Source organism: Ixodes scapularis, unplaced genomic scaffold, assembly GCF_016920785.2.
Source record: "Ixodes scapularis isolate PalLabHiFi unplaced genomic scaffold, ASM1692078v2 ptg000827l_1___fragment_3__unscaffolded, whole genome shotgun sequence".
NCBI lineage: Eukaryota > Metazoa > Arthropoda > Arachnida > Ixodida > Ixodidae > Ixodes > Ixodes scapularis.
This window is the reverse complement of record NW_024610047.1, coordinates 185,633-205,399: the sequence shown is the minus strand read 5'-3', so window position 1 is coordinate 205,399 and position 19,767 is coordinate 185,633. Positions and strand designations below refer to the sequence as shown.

At 47.1% G+C, this 19,767-nt stretch overlaps 1 protein-coding gene across 1 annotated transcript; it reads right to left on the bottom strand.

Annotated features, from left to right (window-relative positions):
• Positions 1 to 870: 870 nt before the first annotated feature.
• Positions 871 to 6,853, bottom strand: LOC120841291. Its single transcript, XM_042287989.1, has 2 exons — positions 5,441 to 6,853; positions 871 to 1,041 (listed from the first exon to the last, which is right to left on the bottom strand). The coding sequence occupies exons 1-2, from the start codon at positions 6,851 to 6,853 to the stop codon at positions 871 to 873; spliced, it is 1,584 nt and encodes a 527-aa protein (XP_042143923.1).
• Between the last annotated feature and the right edge of the window lie 12,914 nt (positions 6,854 to 19,767).

The following is a 19,767-nucleotide window of genomic DNA, read 5'->3' as shown; positions in this document are numbered from 1 at the left end:
CTTAACTTTTCAGAAACCACCTTCCATTTCATCCTTATTTTTTGCTTGGTGATAGACCTTTGGTACCATTTGCTCGCGTTTTAAGTTTCCTACATGCAATTTGCTTTTTGCACCTGATATAGGTAGACAAGTAAGTTTAGATGTAACTGCATGCTAGGCTTTTTAAGTTAACTTTCTTGGCGCAATATGGCCACAGTCGCTCTTGCGCCATTGAACCCCAATCATCATCACGCGGTTGGTACATACTTGGATAAAAACAACTTGAGGAAGAAGTTTTCACTAGAGCTCGTTGATAGTCAGCCGTCTCTTCTCATCTCCTGTTTTCTTTCTATGTTTTTTCTTAAGTTCAGGCTGTTTTAGTCCATGCTTTCCTTTTTCTATTTTTGGTTGAGAGGCAAGGTGTCTCCGGCGCTGTGTTTTTTCTTTTTCACAACGACCAACTAGCTCAGTTCTCGACTCGCTGTAAGCACCTCTCGCCGTAAGCAGAACCGCAGAGTGCCACAGGAAACTAAGCGTCTGCGGCGTTCGTACGAGAGCGTAGGACGAAACCTACATCATTGCCCTGCGATGCTTCACTAGCTGACCTGCTGCCAGCGTTGCTCACCCGCTGTCGGGCTGCTAACTCGGCTGGTACAACATTTTTAATATTGGTTTTAATCGGGAATGCGACGTTGGTTCCACGTGATATTTTGGGTATGACCTTATTTTGATCTCCTAAAGCGATATCGGCCCCTTTTATAGAATCTATGTTTTGGGGGAGTTGCCCTTTTAAAGTAGTTGGTCAGGGACTGGAGCAAAGCCTATTTTTCGGGCAAGAAAACGGCGTGCCTGAGCACTGCTACCAGGACTGGTACTGACGCTCTGAATATCTTAAAAGCTGTCATCCTGGACACCAGACAGTACACCAAAAAGGGAAAATTTCAGATTGTGATAGAGCTTCATCATCGTTAGCAATACTGCGTCCGCGTTACTGATGCTGAAGTCCTTCCCCTTGTTCGACATGCGAGACTCCACATACAGGTCGCAAATGTTGTAGAATAACTTAAAATGGCACACAGGTTAGTGATACAAGGGCCGGTTTGTTTTTAACCCGTACAATCCCGAGCACTTGTTCTTTCTCAAGCTGTAGGGTATCAGCTTGGCTTCCAATGTCTTTCTTCGAGCTGTGAAGTTCAGCCTTGAAGAGCTGAAACACTAAAAACAACTCTGGTGTCAACAAGAATTATGTTGACGTCACTCTCATACTGGGCACGCAATGTTTACTCTCTCCCCTTTACAAAAATTGTTATACCTTTCTATAGAAAAGTTTCCGAAAAAGTCAATAGAGGATATAGAATGTCAACAGCTTGTCTCTTGCTATTAAATGTCAACAGCTTCTCTACAGAAAAGCATCAGAGAAAGTCTGTTGACATCCTATTGAAAATTGACCCACTTTTTTATTGAAAGTCAGCAGACTTTCTGTGATGCTTTTCTATTGAAAATCTCTTGAAAAGTCACGGTTGAATATTAAATGTCAACAGCTTTTCAAAAGAAAAGCGTAAAAAGTCGGTTGGCTGTTTATTGAATATTGGCCCACTTATTAATTGAAACTCAACAGACATTCTGTGATGCTTTTTGTTGAAAAGCTGTTGACATTCAATATTCCCTGTTGACTTTTTTTACAGCATTTCAAAAGAAAAGTACAGTGCTCAACGAAACGAAATGGGCCAGCGGAACGCGTGGCCTCCAGAACTTGCTGCGCCATCTACCGATAAAAGACGGGCTGCCTGGTGACGCGAGTCGCGCATGCGCAAAACTGATACGAGCGCTCAGCGGCTGTTCGCACACAGGCGCGCAACCCCCGATAATCTGCGCAGGCCATGATTTTGCGGAGTGACCACGTTTATTTTTCCTCAGAGACACTGTCGTGATGATGTGCATGAGTTTATCTTGCTTCAAATATATAAAAAAGAAAAGATAAAGCTTCATTTTTTATTCCATAAAAGATTGATGAGCCAGCGCGTCCGGCCTTTTGCAGCTATAATATATTAATGCAGAGTTTTATTTTTTCGTGGTTTTATTCAATTTTAGCGAGCGTCTGACAGTCATTAAAAAGCGTGTGCTGTGTCAACATAGTTTATTTGACATGTTACACAATGCTGCGCCTACCAGAAAAAAAATAATATAAGTAACGTGCTTGTTTTATTATCAGCACCTTACTCTAATATTTGCAGAACTCTCCATTGGCTTCACAAATAGCATTCATGCGACGCGGAAGGGATTCATAAAGATTCACCACCAACTCTGGACATTGCCGCAGCCTGTCCCATTCTTCCTTCACAGCATCCCATAGCTGGTCAGTCGTGACGGAGTGAAGTCCTCGCCGCGATAGCTGGATCTTCGTGTTTCCCCAGATGTTCTCGATGGGGTTCATGTCAGCCCCTTTTGGGGGCCATGGCATAACCGCCACTCCGCGTTCCTCTAGAAGGTCACGCACACGATTTGACTGATGAACAGGACAAAGGTCATGTTGAAAAAAAAAGCATCCGTCAGGGAAAGGTCCCTCAAGAACGTAAGGAATGAGCTCGTGCTCAATGACGTCGCAATACGTTTCGGAGTTAAGCCTCTGGATTCTTACAAGTGGACCAAGTCCTTCCGCTGACAATGCCCCCCAGACGTTAACGGTTTGTCGGCCACTCCTGCCCACACGCTGCAAGTAAGGGGCATCATACCTGAAACATCAAAATCACAAATTATAAGATCCGGCTTGTTAAAAATTGTCGTGTTGCTCAAAAGTAACATACCGTGCACCTCGCGGTCTCCAAACTTGTTTTCCTTGGTGCCAGTCAGTTGAGAAAGAGGACTCGTCGCTGAAAACAACGGTTTTCCAGTCTTGAATCGTCCATGATGTCTTTTCCATGGCAAACCGCAGGCGGATATCTTTTTGTCGAGGAGTTAAAATTGGCTTCTTGCACGCAGCATAGCTCCTAATACCCGCTTCTGCAAGACGGCGTCGCACAAGTTGGTCACTGACATTCAGACCAAGTTCGCCTCGAATGTCACGGGCCGTAATAAAAGGCTGGTCGACTGCAGCCGCGACGATCCATCGATCTTCCTCATCGGTAGTGGACCTTGGGCGGACGTCGTGAGGAGCGTCATGGATGCGGCCGTTGTCGTCTCGAAACGCCGTGAAAATTCGGGCCACTGCGGTTCGGGTCCTTCCTGTCATCCGGGCGACTTCTCGTTGGGGCATTCCCGCGCGGCATAGGGCCACAATTCGCCAGCGTTCGTGAATTGGCACTCGCGACGGCATCTTCACGAATGGATACTGATGGCAGTGAACCGACAATTTATAGAAAAATAAATGTGAAGTGAAATGGCACTGTGCTTTTTATTAAAAGAAAAAAATATTGCCCTTTTGTTCCTTTTCTTTCATATTTGAGACAAGATAAAAGTATGCACAGGGCGTCAAACAGATCGCGATAAAACCACGCGGCGATTAAATAATAAAAAAAGGCTATCACTCTGCAGAGATTACCCATCGGGAGTTGTGCACAGCGTGGGAACAGCCGATGAGCGCTCGTATCAGCTTTGCACACCTCCGACTCGCGTCACCAGGCAGCCCGTCTTTTATCGGTAGATGGCGCAGCAAGTTCTGGAGGCCACGCGTTCCGCTGGCCCATTTCGTTTCGTTGAGCACTGTACCATCAGATGTTTTCTTGGCTCAATGGAAAAGTGACACGGAAGATATGAGATGGCAACTATTTTTCATTAGCTTTTCAATTTACTTTAGTGAATATTGTACCACGTTTCTTGGTTACTCGAGGCTATTCATATTGCACGTTTGCCTTTGACATTATGTCATTCATTAACCCTCTTCTGCTGCCTTTCCATTGCATTTGTAGTCCCTACAAAAAACTGACTACCAGGCACTTTTGATCACATTGTATAATTAAAAAAAAATTTGAGATGGTTGTGATACGTCATTTGTGTACTTATAACTATTCCTGATGATTGAAATCGTGCCATTGGATTTCACTCAAGTTTATTAGTTCCAATACTACAAGTCTATTTTTTCGAGTCCTCTGACAGCATGTTGTTGTTTTTTTTTTTACTTCGCGTCATCCACCTTGCAATGGCTGCAGACGTAGGCTGGGGAAGGAAAACGTTTTTGCTACAATCAGCCAGAATCAATACTTTTGTTGAGGAACCAAGGAATACGAAGGCAATTACGCTAGACAAATCGGTCGGTGCGACCTTTTCCTTTACTGTTCGTTTTTCAGACTGATAAAAATTACAAAATGCATGAGCTCCCGCCGCTTCTCTTCTTCCTCATCGCCCGGTTGCAACATCCTCCCCGAGCCTGAAGTTGACTTGGACGAATTTCCAGCAAATAAAGTTTCTGCGCGGGTCTCTTTATGAGCGTACCGTTTTGCTGTTTCACGAGACAGGCACGAACAATTCCGTCAGTTCCGGGGTACGCCTCTACGATTCTCCCCAGTTCCCAGAACAGCTTGGATGCTCGGTTATTTTCCACTATGACTACGTCGTCCACTTTCAGGGAGCAAGTATTGGTGACGAGATATTGATGAGCTGACCGCAACTCCAACAGGTACTCAGACCGCCAGCGTTTCCAAAAATGTTCCATGATTATTTTTCGATACTGGAACTGGCGAGCTGTTTCCTTCTGTGTCACGCATCCTGGGCGGTCGTTAGACAAGCTTGTTTCTGGTAGAACTGTCAAACTTTGCCCTATTAAGAAATGTGCTGGCGTGATGACTGAGGGGTCTCCTACTCCCGAGTAGAGATATGTCAGTGGTCTTAAGTTTACCATTGCTTCCACCTCAGCAAGGACAGTCGTCAGTGCTTCGAAGCATAGGCTGCTTCTGCCCAACACTTTCTTAAGTGCTGCCTTGACAGATCGAACGAGCCTCTCCCACCACCCGCCCCACCATGGAGCGGCCTCCACAATGAACTTCCAGTTGATTCTGTGTTCTGCAATGTAAGATTTGAAAACTTCTTGCTCCAGTGCACCCAATGCCTTCTGGATGTCTTTTGATGCTTTCTTGAAGGCTAGTGCATTATCAGAATATATGTCCAGTGGTATGCCTCTTCTTGCTATAAAACGCCGGAATGCAAGCAAGAAAGCTTCAGCAGTGAGGCCCGTTGAGAGCTCGAGGTGAACTGCTCGCGTGGAGGCGCATGTGAAAAGTACGATGTACGCTTTGCTGCAGCTACCGTCGTTTCTTTTTGCGTACAGCGGCCCTGCGAAGTCGACTCCGGTTACCTCGAACGGCTTTGCCTTCTTGATTCGATCTGTCGGTAGCGGAGCTTGCTCAACAGCAGTTGGCCTCGCATTCAACCGTGAACATGCAAGGCAACTTTTTATTACCTTCTTGGTCAGCTGCCTAGCACGTATTATCCAGTACCTCTCTCGTAGGTAACACATTGTGCTTGTTACTTCCCCGTGCATAACCTTACAATGAGCGTGCATCACAATTAGCTTGACAAAGTCATGGTCGTTCGGTAACAGGACTGGATGTTTCACATCGAGACTTTCCGTCAACCTCTGCAGTCGTCCTCCGGCCCGCAGGATTTTGTTTTCGCCAAAGAGAGGATGATACTCTGCGAGTCTTACATTAACCTCTGTCGTATTTTTCTCGCGGAGCATAATATCCGTCTGAAACCTTTCGTTTTGTATCTGCCTGATCCAATACTGCTCTGCTTTGTCCAACTCTGCCGCAATTAATCCACCTCGTATTTTGTCATTTCTCTTCTGTGCGTTGTTAGCGAACCTGATGACCCAGGCAGTGATCCTCAGAACCTTCTGGTAATTCTCGTAACTTCCGGTGTCGAACAATGATGGAACTTCTTGGCCTTTCTCCAACAGCACATGTGTCTCTTCTTTTACTTCGAGTTGAGGCGTGTCTTCCAAGTACACTGAAGATTCAGGACATTCTGAAGGTTCTTGACTCAGCCAACTCGGCTCTTTCCACCAAAGAGAGTTAGCACGAAGCTCCTGAACGCCTAGTCCTCTGGTCAAGAGATCCGCCGGATTCTCTTGACCGGGGCAGTGCCTCCAGTGGTCCGGGGATGTCATGACGCGTATCTCTGCCACCCTGTTTTTTACAAATGGCTTCCATTTTTCAGGGACTCCTCTCACCCAACTGAGGGCAACCGTTGAGTCAGTCCACATAATGTAATCAAGTTCCACGTCATAATATGACTGTTTTATGTATCGTAGGAGTCTGGCTCCAATATTCGGCCCCATCAGCTTCAACCTAGGCAGTGATAAAGGTTTTATCGGTGCCACTCTTGTCTTCGCAACAACTAACATGGTAGCTGTTTCTCCTTGGTCATCGGCTGTTCTAAAGTACGCACAAGATCCGTAGGCTTTCGTGCTTGCATCTACGAAGACGTGTAGCTGTACTTTGTTGGCTCCTGCCTGGATGCCTCGCTTGACATGTCTTGGTATACTTAACGAGTGCAGTTGAACAAGGTCCGCCTTCCGAGCGTGCCATTCAGTGATCAAATCAGCGGGGAGTTCTTCATCCCAGCTGATTCCCAATGTCCACAGCTTCTGAAATAGCAGCTTAGCTGTTAGGACGAAGGGCGCGATCAATCCAAGAGGATCGAATACTCTTGAGGCTGCCTTGAGGATGAACCGTTTAGTGTCCACATTTGCTGAGAGGAATTCAAGCAAAGCTTCAACTTTGTAAATAAAGCAGTCCCCTTCGTGATCCCACATCATTCCAAGTACCTTGGAGGTTGGTGAAGGTGAGAGGCTTTTTTCTTCGGTCATAAATGTTGGCTCCTCCTTGTTGAACTGCTCCTGCAGTTGCTCATTGTTCGCAGTCCATTTCCGGAGTGTCATTCCTGCCTGTCTCATGACGTTCCTGGAAGTGTGGTAGAGCCTCACGGCATCCTCAATATCGTCGGCTCCGAGCAGTAGATCATCAACGTAGAAAGATGTCCTGAGTTTCTCTGCTAATTGTGGGTCTTCGCAGACCAACTTCAAGTGATGTTGTATTGTAGCTGTGAGCATGAATGGACTAGACGTGGATCCGAAAGGAACCCGAGTCATCCTCCACTCTTGAATTTCTTCCTTGTTGAAAGGGAAACTTGGCTCCTCAGCAAACCAAAGAAATCTACAAGCATCACGATCATCTTCACGGATGGCAATTTGTAAAAACGCTTTCTTAATGTCGGTGGTCATTGCAACTGAGTACCATCTAAACCGAAGCAGGACCTGCAGAAGCTCGGGGTTCAAGTTGGGTCCTGTTACTAGGCACTCATTCAACGACCTGCACCCTTTGGCATGAAAAGATGCGTCGAAGACGATCCTTAACTTTGTTGTTGTTGCATCTTCACGTATTACTTCTTTATGCGGCATGTAATACATGACCTGCGCGCTGTCGCTTTCCTTTCTGCTCTTTATCACTTCTGCATGCCCATCACGCAAATACTGTCTCATTGCATGATCATACCGCTTGAGTAATCCCTCCTTTCGTGAGATTCTTCTCAACAAGCTCCCTAGACGTAAAATGGCAACTTCCCAGTTGTTTGCCAGCATATCAAAAGTGTCTTCTTTCCACGGCAGAGCCACTTCGTATAGTCCGTTTTTCTTAATGATGTTTTGCTCAAAGTGTGTAATGGTGTCTGCATCAGTGTCTCCGAGCTCACTGTCGGCAACTCCCATTCTGTCTAACTCCCAGAAGGGCTGTAGCGCCTCTTCCACTTGGGTTTCCTTTGCCTTCGCTTGTAGGACACATATCATCAGACTTGAATCCCATTGGAGCCTTCCCACCTGTCTTGAAGGACCTTGCAGCGTCCAGCCCATCTTTGTGTTGATCGCTACCAATCCGTCCACATCTGCGCACCTGATCACGTCTCCTGTTCAGAACTTCCACAACTGGTCGGATCCAATCAACAGACTTTTTTCAGGAACTGTTTTTACACCTGGGAAAATCACGTCGTCTGCCAAATTCTTACTGCTTTCTCGCAGAAATCGCACAAACGGGATGTCCGTTGTTGGCGTAGATACGTCCTGGCAAATGACCGGGATGGAAATTGCTTCAAAGGTTATTTCTGTATTGTCAAATTGACTTTTGAGCTTTACCTCCACAACGGGACTGCGCTCTATAACCTTCGAAGCATTACTGGCGAAAGTGTTGAGTGCTATCTTTGTTCTCCGCAGGACTTTCAGCCCTAGGCGTTGCGCTACCTCTTCTTTTATAAATGTGCGCTGACTGCCACCGTCGATTATTCCCTTGACATAGCAGCTGCCAGCGTTGGTCACTAAAAATGCCTTGAACGTCTGGAGATATATGCCGTCACTAAACTTCTTTTCTGAGCGCGCGCCCAAGCTGGATGCAGACACGCAAATCGTATCGTTACCTTGGGGCGAACGTTCCTTCATCCGCCTAACAAACTCAGGATCGCACATTGTGGTTGCATGTCTGGCTCTGCAAACTGCGCAACTGAGGTTTTTTCTGCAATCTCGTGCTCGGTGACCTTTCAATGTGCATCGGAAACATCTGCAGTCTTTTGATAACATACTTAATTTTTCCTCTCTCTGTTTGCTGCAATCAAAAGATGGCGTGGTGTGCTTCTTTGAATGGCAGAAAAAACACTGAGAATGTGTAGCATTTGTTGCGTTATGAAAAGCTGATGCTGATGCAAACGACTTTACCTTTGTCTCGTGTTTACCTCGAGCATCCTCAAGGCTACTTCTTTCTCGGCTTTCTACTTCCACACGCAGGAAGCGAAGCATTCCATTCAATTCGGTCACTGACTCCGACGTAGTATCCGCTGACCTTGAAGTTCCAGCCGCCGATCCGTCTCCTTGGTCTTGAGCCGCTGCGTTGGTGAAAGCGGTGTTGTTGACTTGCCGGTGATACTCCACTGTAACCTCGTAAGGCAACGCCCTGACAAGAATGTCACAGAGCATGGCTGAAAAACTTGACGTGGGAACAATCAAAGAGTTTAGACACCGAACGTTGAGTTGTGTGGTGTCATACAGGTTTCTCAACCCTCTCACGTCATTAGCTGAAGCATCGTGCGGTAGATTTCTGAGGGCATTCAGATGCTGCCGCTCTATTCTCCTCTTCTCTCCAAACCTCTGTTGCAAGATGGTGATCGCTTCGGCATAGCATATTTCTGTTGTTGGTAGCCCGGCAATCGCCGCAGCAGCATCTCCCGTTAGACACCGACGAAGGTAGTGGAACTTATCTGTGGTTGTTAAAGTTGCATTGGTATGGATGGCTCCACCAAACTGCTCCCAGAATGTGAGCCAGTTGCTTTGCTCTCCATCGAAGGTAGATAGCTCCAGCTTCGGAAGCTTTGGTCCACGTCTCGCTGCGTTGTCTTGAATGCCGGTTTGGTTTCCGGTGCTCGCCGCCGAAGCTATTATTCTCTGCGATTGTAGGGACTCAATCTTGGTCTCGAACTCGCTGATCACCATGGCGGCTTCGTCTTGGTATTCTGCAGTGGCGGTGCACTCACTTTCCAGCTCTTGGATTGGAATTAGCGGCTCTATCTCACCGTCAAGTAGTCGGAGCTCTGCATTGCTGGTAGTGAGTCTGTCCTTGATCGAACGCACTCTTGCTGGGTCGGGGCTGGGATCCTGGAGAATCCGATTGGCGTCGTTCATTATCCTAGTGTTCTGTGCCCGCCGAGCCGACCGCCTAGCCTTCAGCCTCTCCATTGACTATTCGTATTTACGAGGCCGTACGGTCGCCTGCCAAGGTTCCGTCGCTGTTCTTTTCCCAGTGGTCTGCTCCCGCCAAGGAACTGCTGAATTCCGTTGCAGCTGCAGGATTGAAATTTCCATGCGGCGTGTAGCTTGGGCCCTTGTGAAGCGGGACACTCCCGGGTTTCGGCACCATATGTTGAGGAACCAAGGAATACGAAGGCAATTACGCTAGACAGATCGGTCGGTGCAACCTTTTCCTTTACTGTTCGTTTTTCAGACTGATAAAAATTACAAAATGCATGAGCTCCCGCCGCTTCTCTTCTTCCTCATCGCCCGGTTGCAACAACTTTTTTCTAAGTGTGACATGACACCTATATATTACACTTATTAAAGCAGCGGCTAAGTAACTAAAAATATATTTATGCAGCAAAGCTGGTATTATCAATAAATGATTGATTAGATTATACTAAAAAATATATAATTAGAGAACTAGGAAAATAGTAAGGAGATAACTGTTTTTAGAAATAAATGACAAATTTTAGACCCTTTGGGGCACAAAAAGTTAACAGTATTTATTTATTTATTTTGACCGGCCAACAAAGAGTGGGTCACTCAAAGCGTAAGTATAAGAGCTTTAGGTATCAGCAAAGTATAAGAACGAAACAAAATAAACTACACAAGTTTCTGGACTTACTTATGATGGCATTCTTTTCCTTGTCGATGCATTGCTTCGCGGGGATGTCTTTTCGAGCAGTGTGCAAGCCTTTTCATGTAGAGACTTTGTTCGCCTCTCCTCCACGGTGAAAACAATGCGCACCAAGTGCCGGGCAAACTTGTGTGGTTGGAATTCATAGTTTTTGTTGATTGTGGCCAGCAGTGTTGCAGTAACAGCTTTATGCGTGTTACCCACCAGAAAGAAATTGATTTGTGTGTGTGGATACTAAGGCCGCGCGATGCTTCTCTTCACGCTTGGTCGTTTCTGTACCACATCGCTCGCTTGTATTTGTGGACCGAGGCACAGAAATGAACAAAAATTTTAAGCAAACTGCAAGAGTCCATACATTCGTGAAATAGCTTATTAGTGAAGTTGAAAGTACCGGTCGTGGTGATAATTTTCTCGTCGTAAAATTCTGCACGAGTTCGGCCGTCTCCACGCCACCAACAGTAGTAAGTTCGGTCGGCATCGAAATCGTTTACACTTTCGGGTTGGAAGTCCTTTATGGAAGAATTCAGCAGTTTTCTTAAAGCCATCCAGGACATACTTGACTCAGACGATATACATGATCAGCTCGGGTGCGGCAATAGAAACAGGACAGCGAATATGACAAACAAAATCATGAATGTACACAAAGTGAGGAAATGGGAATCCGGGTGACTCGGATCTCGGGAAAGAGGCGCGCATTATAATCTAGTAGTGGAGTAACTCGGTAACTCGCCCTTCCTGGTTACTACAGTAAACATAAATATGTATTTCAGGTATAATTTTTTATTCTGATATATTTGAACTGATAAATAAGCATGAAATATGTTCCAACGCCTACAACGCTTTTGGCAATAAAGCACACATCCAGCCGTGACGCACCTGCGCACCGCGGGTGGCGCTAGCGCGCTGGGACAACTCTCCGGAGTTACGTTAATGACGAGTTGTGCCTGAAGCCACCGCACAAGTACTATGCACAAGTGCATGTGTTGATGTTTGTGCTGGACTTGCAATCATGTTATTTTTATGTCTACACATGCGGTGAGCATGATTCCACTGTGTTCGTTCCCAGGAACGACAAGTTTTTGAGCAATGCGATTCCCTCTCTAGAACGGTTTTATTTCAGCTGGTACTGCTAGTCCTTGCACAAAAGTACCAGCTCTAAGCATGTCAGTACAAGTGATGTAAAAGACAGAACAATAAAGTACTGCATTCAATTCACTGCAGACAATATGACTCGCGACAACGTTCCATGTGTTTTTTTGCATACTTGCCGGTCTTTTTAGGAAGTGGTGGTTTAGAACTACGCTGAAATGTAAAGTCCAGTACACAAAATATAATCTTGCAATCAGAATGTTTAGTTTTCTGCTAAAGTGTGTTATTTTTATTTGCTGTTGTTTTATTCTCATTGGCATAAACAATGCTACTTATAAAACGTGCTCCGATTTGACACTTTCATTATAGAATAGAACCACAAGGGCATGGAAAATACACTCGTTGCTATCAATCATCTTTGCATCTCGTAAAAAAGGTGTTAGCCATCTTTTACGGCAGGACATCACATATCATACAGAAACACTTAAATCAATCTCTGGCGCAGAATTCGGTTGCGGATAAGAAGCCTACGCTGGTACCCAGGAAGAGCCAACCCCACGAGAGAAATTGGAGCTCTGTACCTAGCCTCGCCATGCGTCTGAATGTACCTACATTTGCTGCCATTTATTCCTTTGGCTTGATAATGGCAGGTTGCAAATTTGCCAGCGTACAGCACATGTTGAAGCGTCATCCATCGGGGGATCAGAGTAATGGGCACCGTTGTCCCGAGTATATTAATTCGCTGTATCATTCGCTCAACGTGAATTCGGACCTTTGCAAAGTAGTGTGTCGCACACTTCTGGCTCACTGAACTGCCCATGCACCGATAAAAAAGGCGGCATCACGAGCACCGCATCAGTGTCTGCCAGACTTTCCCTGATACCCGGAAAACATTTGTCAGCCAGTATTACGTCCCCGGGCTGCACAATGTTTCAGAACCTAGAGTCCACCGTAAAATGGATGTCGGAGCATCGGCCTCCGTACGCCATTGAACGGAAACAAATAGCCCCATTAGGTTTATAGCAACCAGAAACTTAAGAGTGTAGCCACTCACGTAGCTCGAGTACAGCACGCGCTGCTGGCCTACACTATTCGGCGTCTCTGTTCTCACTTCGTTGGAATCAATATTCATTTTGAATTTAAGGTAGTGGGCTTCAATACACTCTGGCAACATAGCCCGCATAATGCTAAATGGAGGCCGAAAACTCCACCTCGCTGTCGCAGCAGTCAGCGTTGTTAGCACAGCTCGAAAGTGGCGTGATGCCGTTGTTCTGTCAACACTAAAAGTACACCAAGTGCAGTGTAGCTCAACCCGAGTTTCAGCTTCATTAGAAAGAAGAGCAGCCGGTTCCCCAGCGTCAAACACAGCTCCGCTCGGGGACAAGGGGCAGCATGCTCAAAAACAAAGCAAATGCACTCATGCTTAAATTTCAAATGCCTTGTAACGAATCCTCTGAATGTTGGATGCCTTCATGACCTCCGAAGAAACTTGTCCTCTCAGCTGGACCTGAATATTTGAAGATACCCATGGCCGGTGCTGTGTCCTAAAGTCGCAAACTTCGCGATGTGTGATTTGTGTGCAACCATCTCCACCTTCGAGGAAGCACGTGTAGGCTGCAAAGCCTCGACTGTAAGTACCGAGATCATCGGTCTGGATGTCCTTAAAGAGCATTTCCTATTTTGCGAATTTAGAGAGGCCAGCCATGAAACGTGCATTGTTTTGGTGCTGAAAGACAGGTGCTCTAAGGGAGCTAAGGCTCTATGTGTGCACTGCGGCGTGTGTTACAATCACCGTACTAATTTTGATCTGCCACAGAATTAGTCTTTCCGCTATTGGCAGTGAGTGGCTGTAACTAGCATCCCGGATTCCCTGACCCCAACTGCGACGGCGCAGGTCAGTCGGCACATATTTTTTTATTATCCGACTAGCTCGGCTTTTGATATGCAGATTTAGTGAATGACATATCACCTGGTTTTCTGATGCTTTCCCGAGTTTCTGTTTCAAAATACCACCTCCCAACAAAAATTAAAAAGAAAAATTGGGTTCGATTTTTGGTCTGGTTATGCAAAACTAAGAGATTGATTCCTCTACGACTTTTTGAAGAGCTGGTTATCTTAGCTCGCGTCTCCAGTTTAGCATTGTCCTGACTTCGATGTATTCTGGTTTGTGTCAGATACCTTACTTGAACCGCAATAAACTCACTTACTTTGTTATTATTGGCGAATCTCACTTCGAGTGATCCATTCGACGGAGAGTGCAGTAGCACTTCCCATGATCATAAAAATCATTAAAGCAAAAGCGAAAAAAGTGTCGAAAGCACGAGCCAGGTTTTTTTTTTTTTTTAATGCACGGTGTTCTTTACCTTCCGATTGGCTCATACTCGAGTATATTTTTTATTATTTTTCTACCTTTCGGGGTCTGCATAAAATCAATGCCGGCTCAGACTCAAGTAAATAGCGTACCGAAACAAAATCGATTTCATAGTACGGCTGTAACCGTAACAAAGCTGCCAGTTTTTCGGTTTGAGTTCCTACTTTTCAGCTTCTGTTGCATTTTGCTGCAATCAAAAGATGGCTGGGAACAAGTCAAAATAACAACCAACTCACCACTGAACACTTCTTCTGAAGTTCTACAGCTTTACGCAGCAGCTCCAATTCCCGTTGTGGGCTTCCACTGCAATCTGAATCATGCTTAGAAAACACTGGGCTGGTTCCACCTGTAGATGGTAATCCTGAAGATCCTGCAGTTGAGGCAGCTGAACATGTTGATCGCTCCCACCACCTGCAAACAAGTATGCACAATCAAATACATATCTGCTAATTTTGCGCTATACACTTCCTATCAGAATACTGAGAATCGCAGGTGTCATGTCACATGTTCAATGCCATAGAAGGACGAAATGAATGCCATGGACTCCCAGTTGGGCGAAAAGGTTCCGTTTACAAGGTACACTTTAAGTGCGACATTGTCATCTTTGGTGTGTCATTAGAGCGATTTGAGAAGTGGTTTGCAGAGAAGGCCTCTAGGCCTCATAGAGGCTTCTTAGAGAGCTCTAGGCCTCTAAAAAGCACTTGTTTATGTCAAATTATTTTTAAACACCACCGCCACCCCACCGAGCACCACCCGTGAGGGCAGCTCAAACACCACCACCACCGCCACCGCCACCGCCACCGCCACCACCGGCAAAAGCGCCACCCGCGAGGGCAGCTCAAAAACCACCACCACCACCCCAAGCGCCACCCGCGAGGGCAGCTCAAACACCACCACCACCACCCATATTCTCTGATGACGAAGACGCGGAGTATCTGGTACTCGATAGTTATAGCGCCTCGTCGTCGTCTGCGTCTCCACCACCCGTTTCGTCGCCTACCCATCCCGCAGCTAGAAAGAAAAGGGACTCGGAATTGGACGACGCCTCTGATCGCGCAATGTTGTTTACAAACGAAGAATACGGAATGATGGAGTCACCGGCATCGAGCGCTATAGAAACCCCCAGGTATTCCGGCGTGACGCCGTTTCACGTTCCGCAATACAATTTTGAACTGGCCGAAAGTAACGCGGACAAGGTGGAAGCCATCAGGCGACAGTTTAGAGAAATCTTGGGCCCTATGACGATCGAGACCTTAAACCATTACACGGTAGATCAGGGTTTTGCCTACAAACTCGAACGCGCCTTTGAGGAACTCGGCGCGTTGCGCCAACGCGAATTCCTCTACAAGGCGCTCGTGGCAGTTAAGCGCATGACCAGGGTGGACGTTGCCTTTCGCAACGTGATCGAGTTTATAAATTTTGTGCTGCGCCGAGACGACTACAGGGTCATGAACGTCGTGTTGAAAGACAACAAAATCGACGTCGAGTGCTACGAACGGGTCGACATCGTGGAGAAGCAAATCTGCAAGCGGCAGTGGCGAGTCGAATTTAAACAAAAAGTATGGACGAGAACCGAGCCTGGCCGAGGAACTGTCCAGAGATCGCGACTTGAACGCTCGAGCGTTGTGTGATGCGGTGATGGATTACGAGGGAGGGCCCTCGATACTACAATTATAAAAATGATGGAATCGGACTCGCAGAAAAAAATATTGAGGAAATTCATCGAGGACTTTGTGATTGGTGAAGACATTTGGGAACACACTGCCGTCGTTTATAAACCATATCAACACCTGTACACGGGCGACGTGTTGCGATACTTGCGGATTCAAACGGCCATCCGAATGATCATGGACGACGAGCAAAAAAAACCTACGAGAGCCCTATGAGACGCTCTGTTTGAAAACATATCCACGTTCGTTCGTTTCGAGAGAATGAAGAATAAGCGTCGACGGACCGGCGCCCGCCGGACAAAGAAGACGGGTGAGGGATTTTATTCCCTGACAAAAGTCCCGGACATTAGTAGTCTACCGACAGACATGCGATTGGAAATTGAAAAGTCCTTTACTCCTAATCCGAAATTGAAGACTCAGCTAAATAACCTTCTTCTGAGAAAGGCGATCGTACAATACTGTAAGCAGCGTCAGTACGACATATCGCAGTACCCGACAAACGTTCTGGCCAAACGCTACAAGTTTAGAGAGATACCCCGCGACGTCCGCGAACACTTTGAAAAGGGAGTCGTCACCCACAACTCTGTCACCAAGCACCCGCTTTCGACAACGTTTCGCGAAAACGCCATCGCCGTCAAGGTCTCTTCTTACGTGAACAAACTCAAGAACAAAGAGCGTCTTCCGACGCGCGTTCCAGAAAATGTCGAGGCTCTGTTGAGAGGCATGGCTTTTAACGAGTAAATAAAAATGGTCAAATGTTCCAAGTGCGGTTTCTCGAAACGAACCGCCAGAACAAAGTGTTCGAGATGCAACAGGAACGGTCGTAGACTCGATACGAGAAAGCCGTATCGCCTCGAACATTTCACCAAGGAAGATCAAAGGCGCATTCTCGGCTCCATGCGGGTTAAACGAGGACAGAGTCCAACCTACCTGAAACTTTTATTGGAAAAACTAATTCAGGCCTTTGCTCGCAAACACCGACTGCCGGCGTCATGTCCGATCAATCGAGCCAGGCACGCGCTGATAACTCACGCGATCCTCGACAAGATTCGACCATCGAGTCAAAGAACGAGGAGGAGTCGTAGCAAGAGCGTCGCGCGGCGGAGGACTAGGAGCAGGAGCGGAAGCATCGCGCGGCGGAGGAGCAGGAGCGGAAGCGTCGCGCGGCGGAGGAGTAGGAGTAGGAGCGTTCTCTCCTCGGGTCGAAGAAGAGGAAGGAAGAGGAGTCGCAGCGTCGGCAACAGGAGGAGCCGTAGCATTTCCATCAACCGAGGCCGACTCGGTCGCAGCGTCAGTGTCGGTAGGCGAACAATGTCCGGAAACGCCAGCAGCGACTCCAAGTACATGTATCCCGTGTAATAAAAAAATGTATCAAGTGCGCGTGGATTATTCTTTCGACCAACTCCCGCCGAGCCTGCTCAGGTTTCTCACGAGCGCTCACGAGGGGTTGCGGTTGGACAAGAACCGTCTCATAAAGCGTGCCAACGACGTGATCAGAGACTTTCAGGTCTTTAAGATGCACAAGCGCAGCGCCCCAATTTTCGTCAATCAATTTCCAGTTCACGTGTTGAATGACATGTACTCGATAGTGCCCGTGCGTAACAAGAAGGGCGACGTCATGTGCGGAAGGGAGTACGCCGAAACGGCCAAGGCTATTCGATCTAACTCGTTCTATCCCGTGTTTAAAGCGAGAAGCGACGGCGCAGCCCTGTTGGAAACCAAAGTCGGTAGGACCACCGGAGATAATCATTCGCCCTACGTTTCGGGAGTCTTGGTGGACGTAAACATTGACAAGATATCTAGCAAGTTTCACGACGTGGTCACCAGCCGCTCGATCAAGGTGGGGCAGTGGATCGACGTGATTCGCGACCCACCGCCGTCCTTTCTGGAAACCATAGTCGTGGCCTACGAGATGGTCGAGCTAGGCGAGTTGTATAGGACAATAAACGGCGACTTTACAAACTTGCCCACGCACGACACGTATTATTCCGACAACATCGTGCACCGAGAGTCTGGTGCAAAGTTTCGTCCAAACGCGCGCGACAACGTGCGAAAGGAATTCAAGTATCGCGTTTCCAATCGCCCCAACTACAGGATCGTGGACGACTCGGAAAAGAGACCGCTGGGTCCGTCCACGGATAGCTTCTTCCATTCGACCGGCGGAGGCCGCTACAAATCGACTCTGCGTACCAGACGGACGGTGTACGAGACAAATAATAATAATAATAATAATGAGCCCAAGTTTCACGGAAATTCGGACGACGACTACGCTGAGCGCAACGTGGATAGCGACGACGACGCTGAAGACGGTGACGACGGTGACGACGACGTCAGTGACGAGATCAGGCGCTACAAGTACAAGAGATACTACACCGAAAGCGATCACATTATGCGAGCTTTGCGCAACGTCTAGTACGTGTCTTTTTTGAAATAAACAAACAATCATTCGAGAGGCTTTATTTTTCTACATACACAAAACGTACGTATATATACGCGCGCCTGCCGAAGCGCGTCGACAAACGTAGAACATGACCGGAGTAGCATCCAGCGTGTCCAAAGTGTTTCACGAGGCCACCAAGTTTGATCAATCGCGAACCTTCGACTGGAGCAGAGTAGTGGCCAACGTTTATTCGGAAGACTCAAATGAGGAAGAGTTTGAACGAGAGAGGGTCGTCCTGTTCTCCGAAATTTGTAAACTTTCTCATGTGTCCGCGAACGCTCTGACCGTTTTGGACCTTGTCGACTATCCGACCTTGGAGGACGCACAATTGTTGTACATTGTTTGTACGTATACGCACCTCAAGACCATACTCCTGAGGAACGCCCCCCTATTGTCAAACTCTGCTCTACAATACTTGGCGACCTACGCTCAATCTCTCGAACATCTTCAAATCAGCAACAACGGTGGCCGTATCATTAACGAGGGATTGATTCATCTGGCTCCTTTGCGTCGACTCAAGAGTTTGTGTCTGACTGGAGTAAGAAACGCCAGTCGAGCTGTCCTTCGAGTGATATTGCAGAACAACGAATCTATATACGCTATCTTGGTGATAACGACGGAACTCTTCGCCTCTAAAGATAACGTGACGCACTTTGTCTTTTGCGCTTCGAATCAGTTGAGTCAGGAAATGTACGATTTTGTTTTTTGTAGCGAAACGTTATCTCCGTTTTCAGATAGCGAGTGAGGGTATATATATATATATGTACTCGCACGTACTACGCTTACAGCAAAGCTAACCCTACCCTCTCCCCCGACATCACGACACGACACGACTACTACCCTATAACCCAAAGCGACAATGGCTCGACTAGACAGGTCCCCATCTCTCCCGCTGGCCGACACCTGCGTACAAGTGTTCGCTCAGTCCAGAGTGTCAAGCGCGGTGGATTGGAAAACAGTGGTGCTTAGTATATACCACGAAGAAGAGGGCTACGCTTGGGACAACGTGGAAGGGCAAATTCACTGTGCGTATACCGAAATATCAATATTAAGAAGCTTTCCTACGCACATCACATTCTTGGAGTTGGTGCACTATCCAATGCTGCGAGACCGCCACGTCAGTGATTTGGTTCGTTTCTACCCGAACATCAAGACTTTGCTCCTACGTCACGCACCCGGCTTGACCAACGACTCTGTAAAGTGCTTAGCGGACGGTCTACCTAATTTGACTCACTTGCAGATTGATCGTGCCTAGACCTAGACGACGAAGCCTTGATGTATCTCGCAGAAAAGAGGATCATCGATGTTGGCATACGGAGCCTCTGCATGACCGGACTCGGATTTATACGCAGAGAAACGCTTCACCAATTTCTCAACGTGCATCGAAGACTGACTACTCACCGCTAGAGACGTCCCCAACAAGGACGTCTACCTTGGTGAATACACTTTGTGTATTTCTAGCACAGTGTCTCCGTCACTAAGAAACATTGCGCCAACCGACCTAGACGTTATCGAAGGTGTGGACGGTGTTGTGGGTGACATCGAGTACCAAGACCTCGACAGTGACGACGGTGACGGTGACGACGGCTACAGTGACGACTACGACAGTGACGCCGACGAATATCTCGAATCGGACGACGACAGAATGCTGGGTCCGATCGTCCTAAACACCTTCAACTACGACGAAGGAGAAGACTCAATGGGCGAAGAAGACGACTGAGTTATGCTTGAAAATAAATATTTCGCGTGCTTATATTTTTGAGTCACGAATCGTTCTTTTGCATGCACACTACACTAGTGCCAGTACAAATAGTTTAT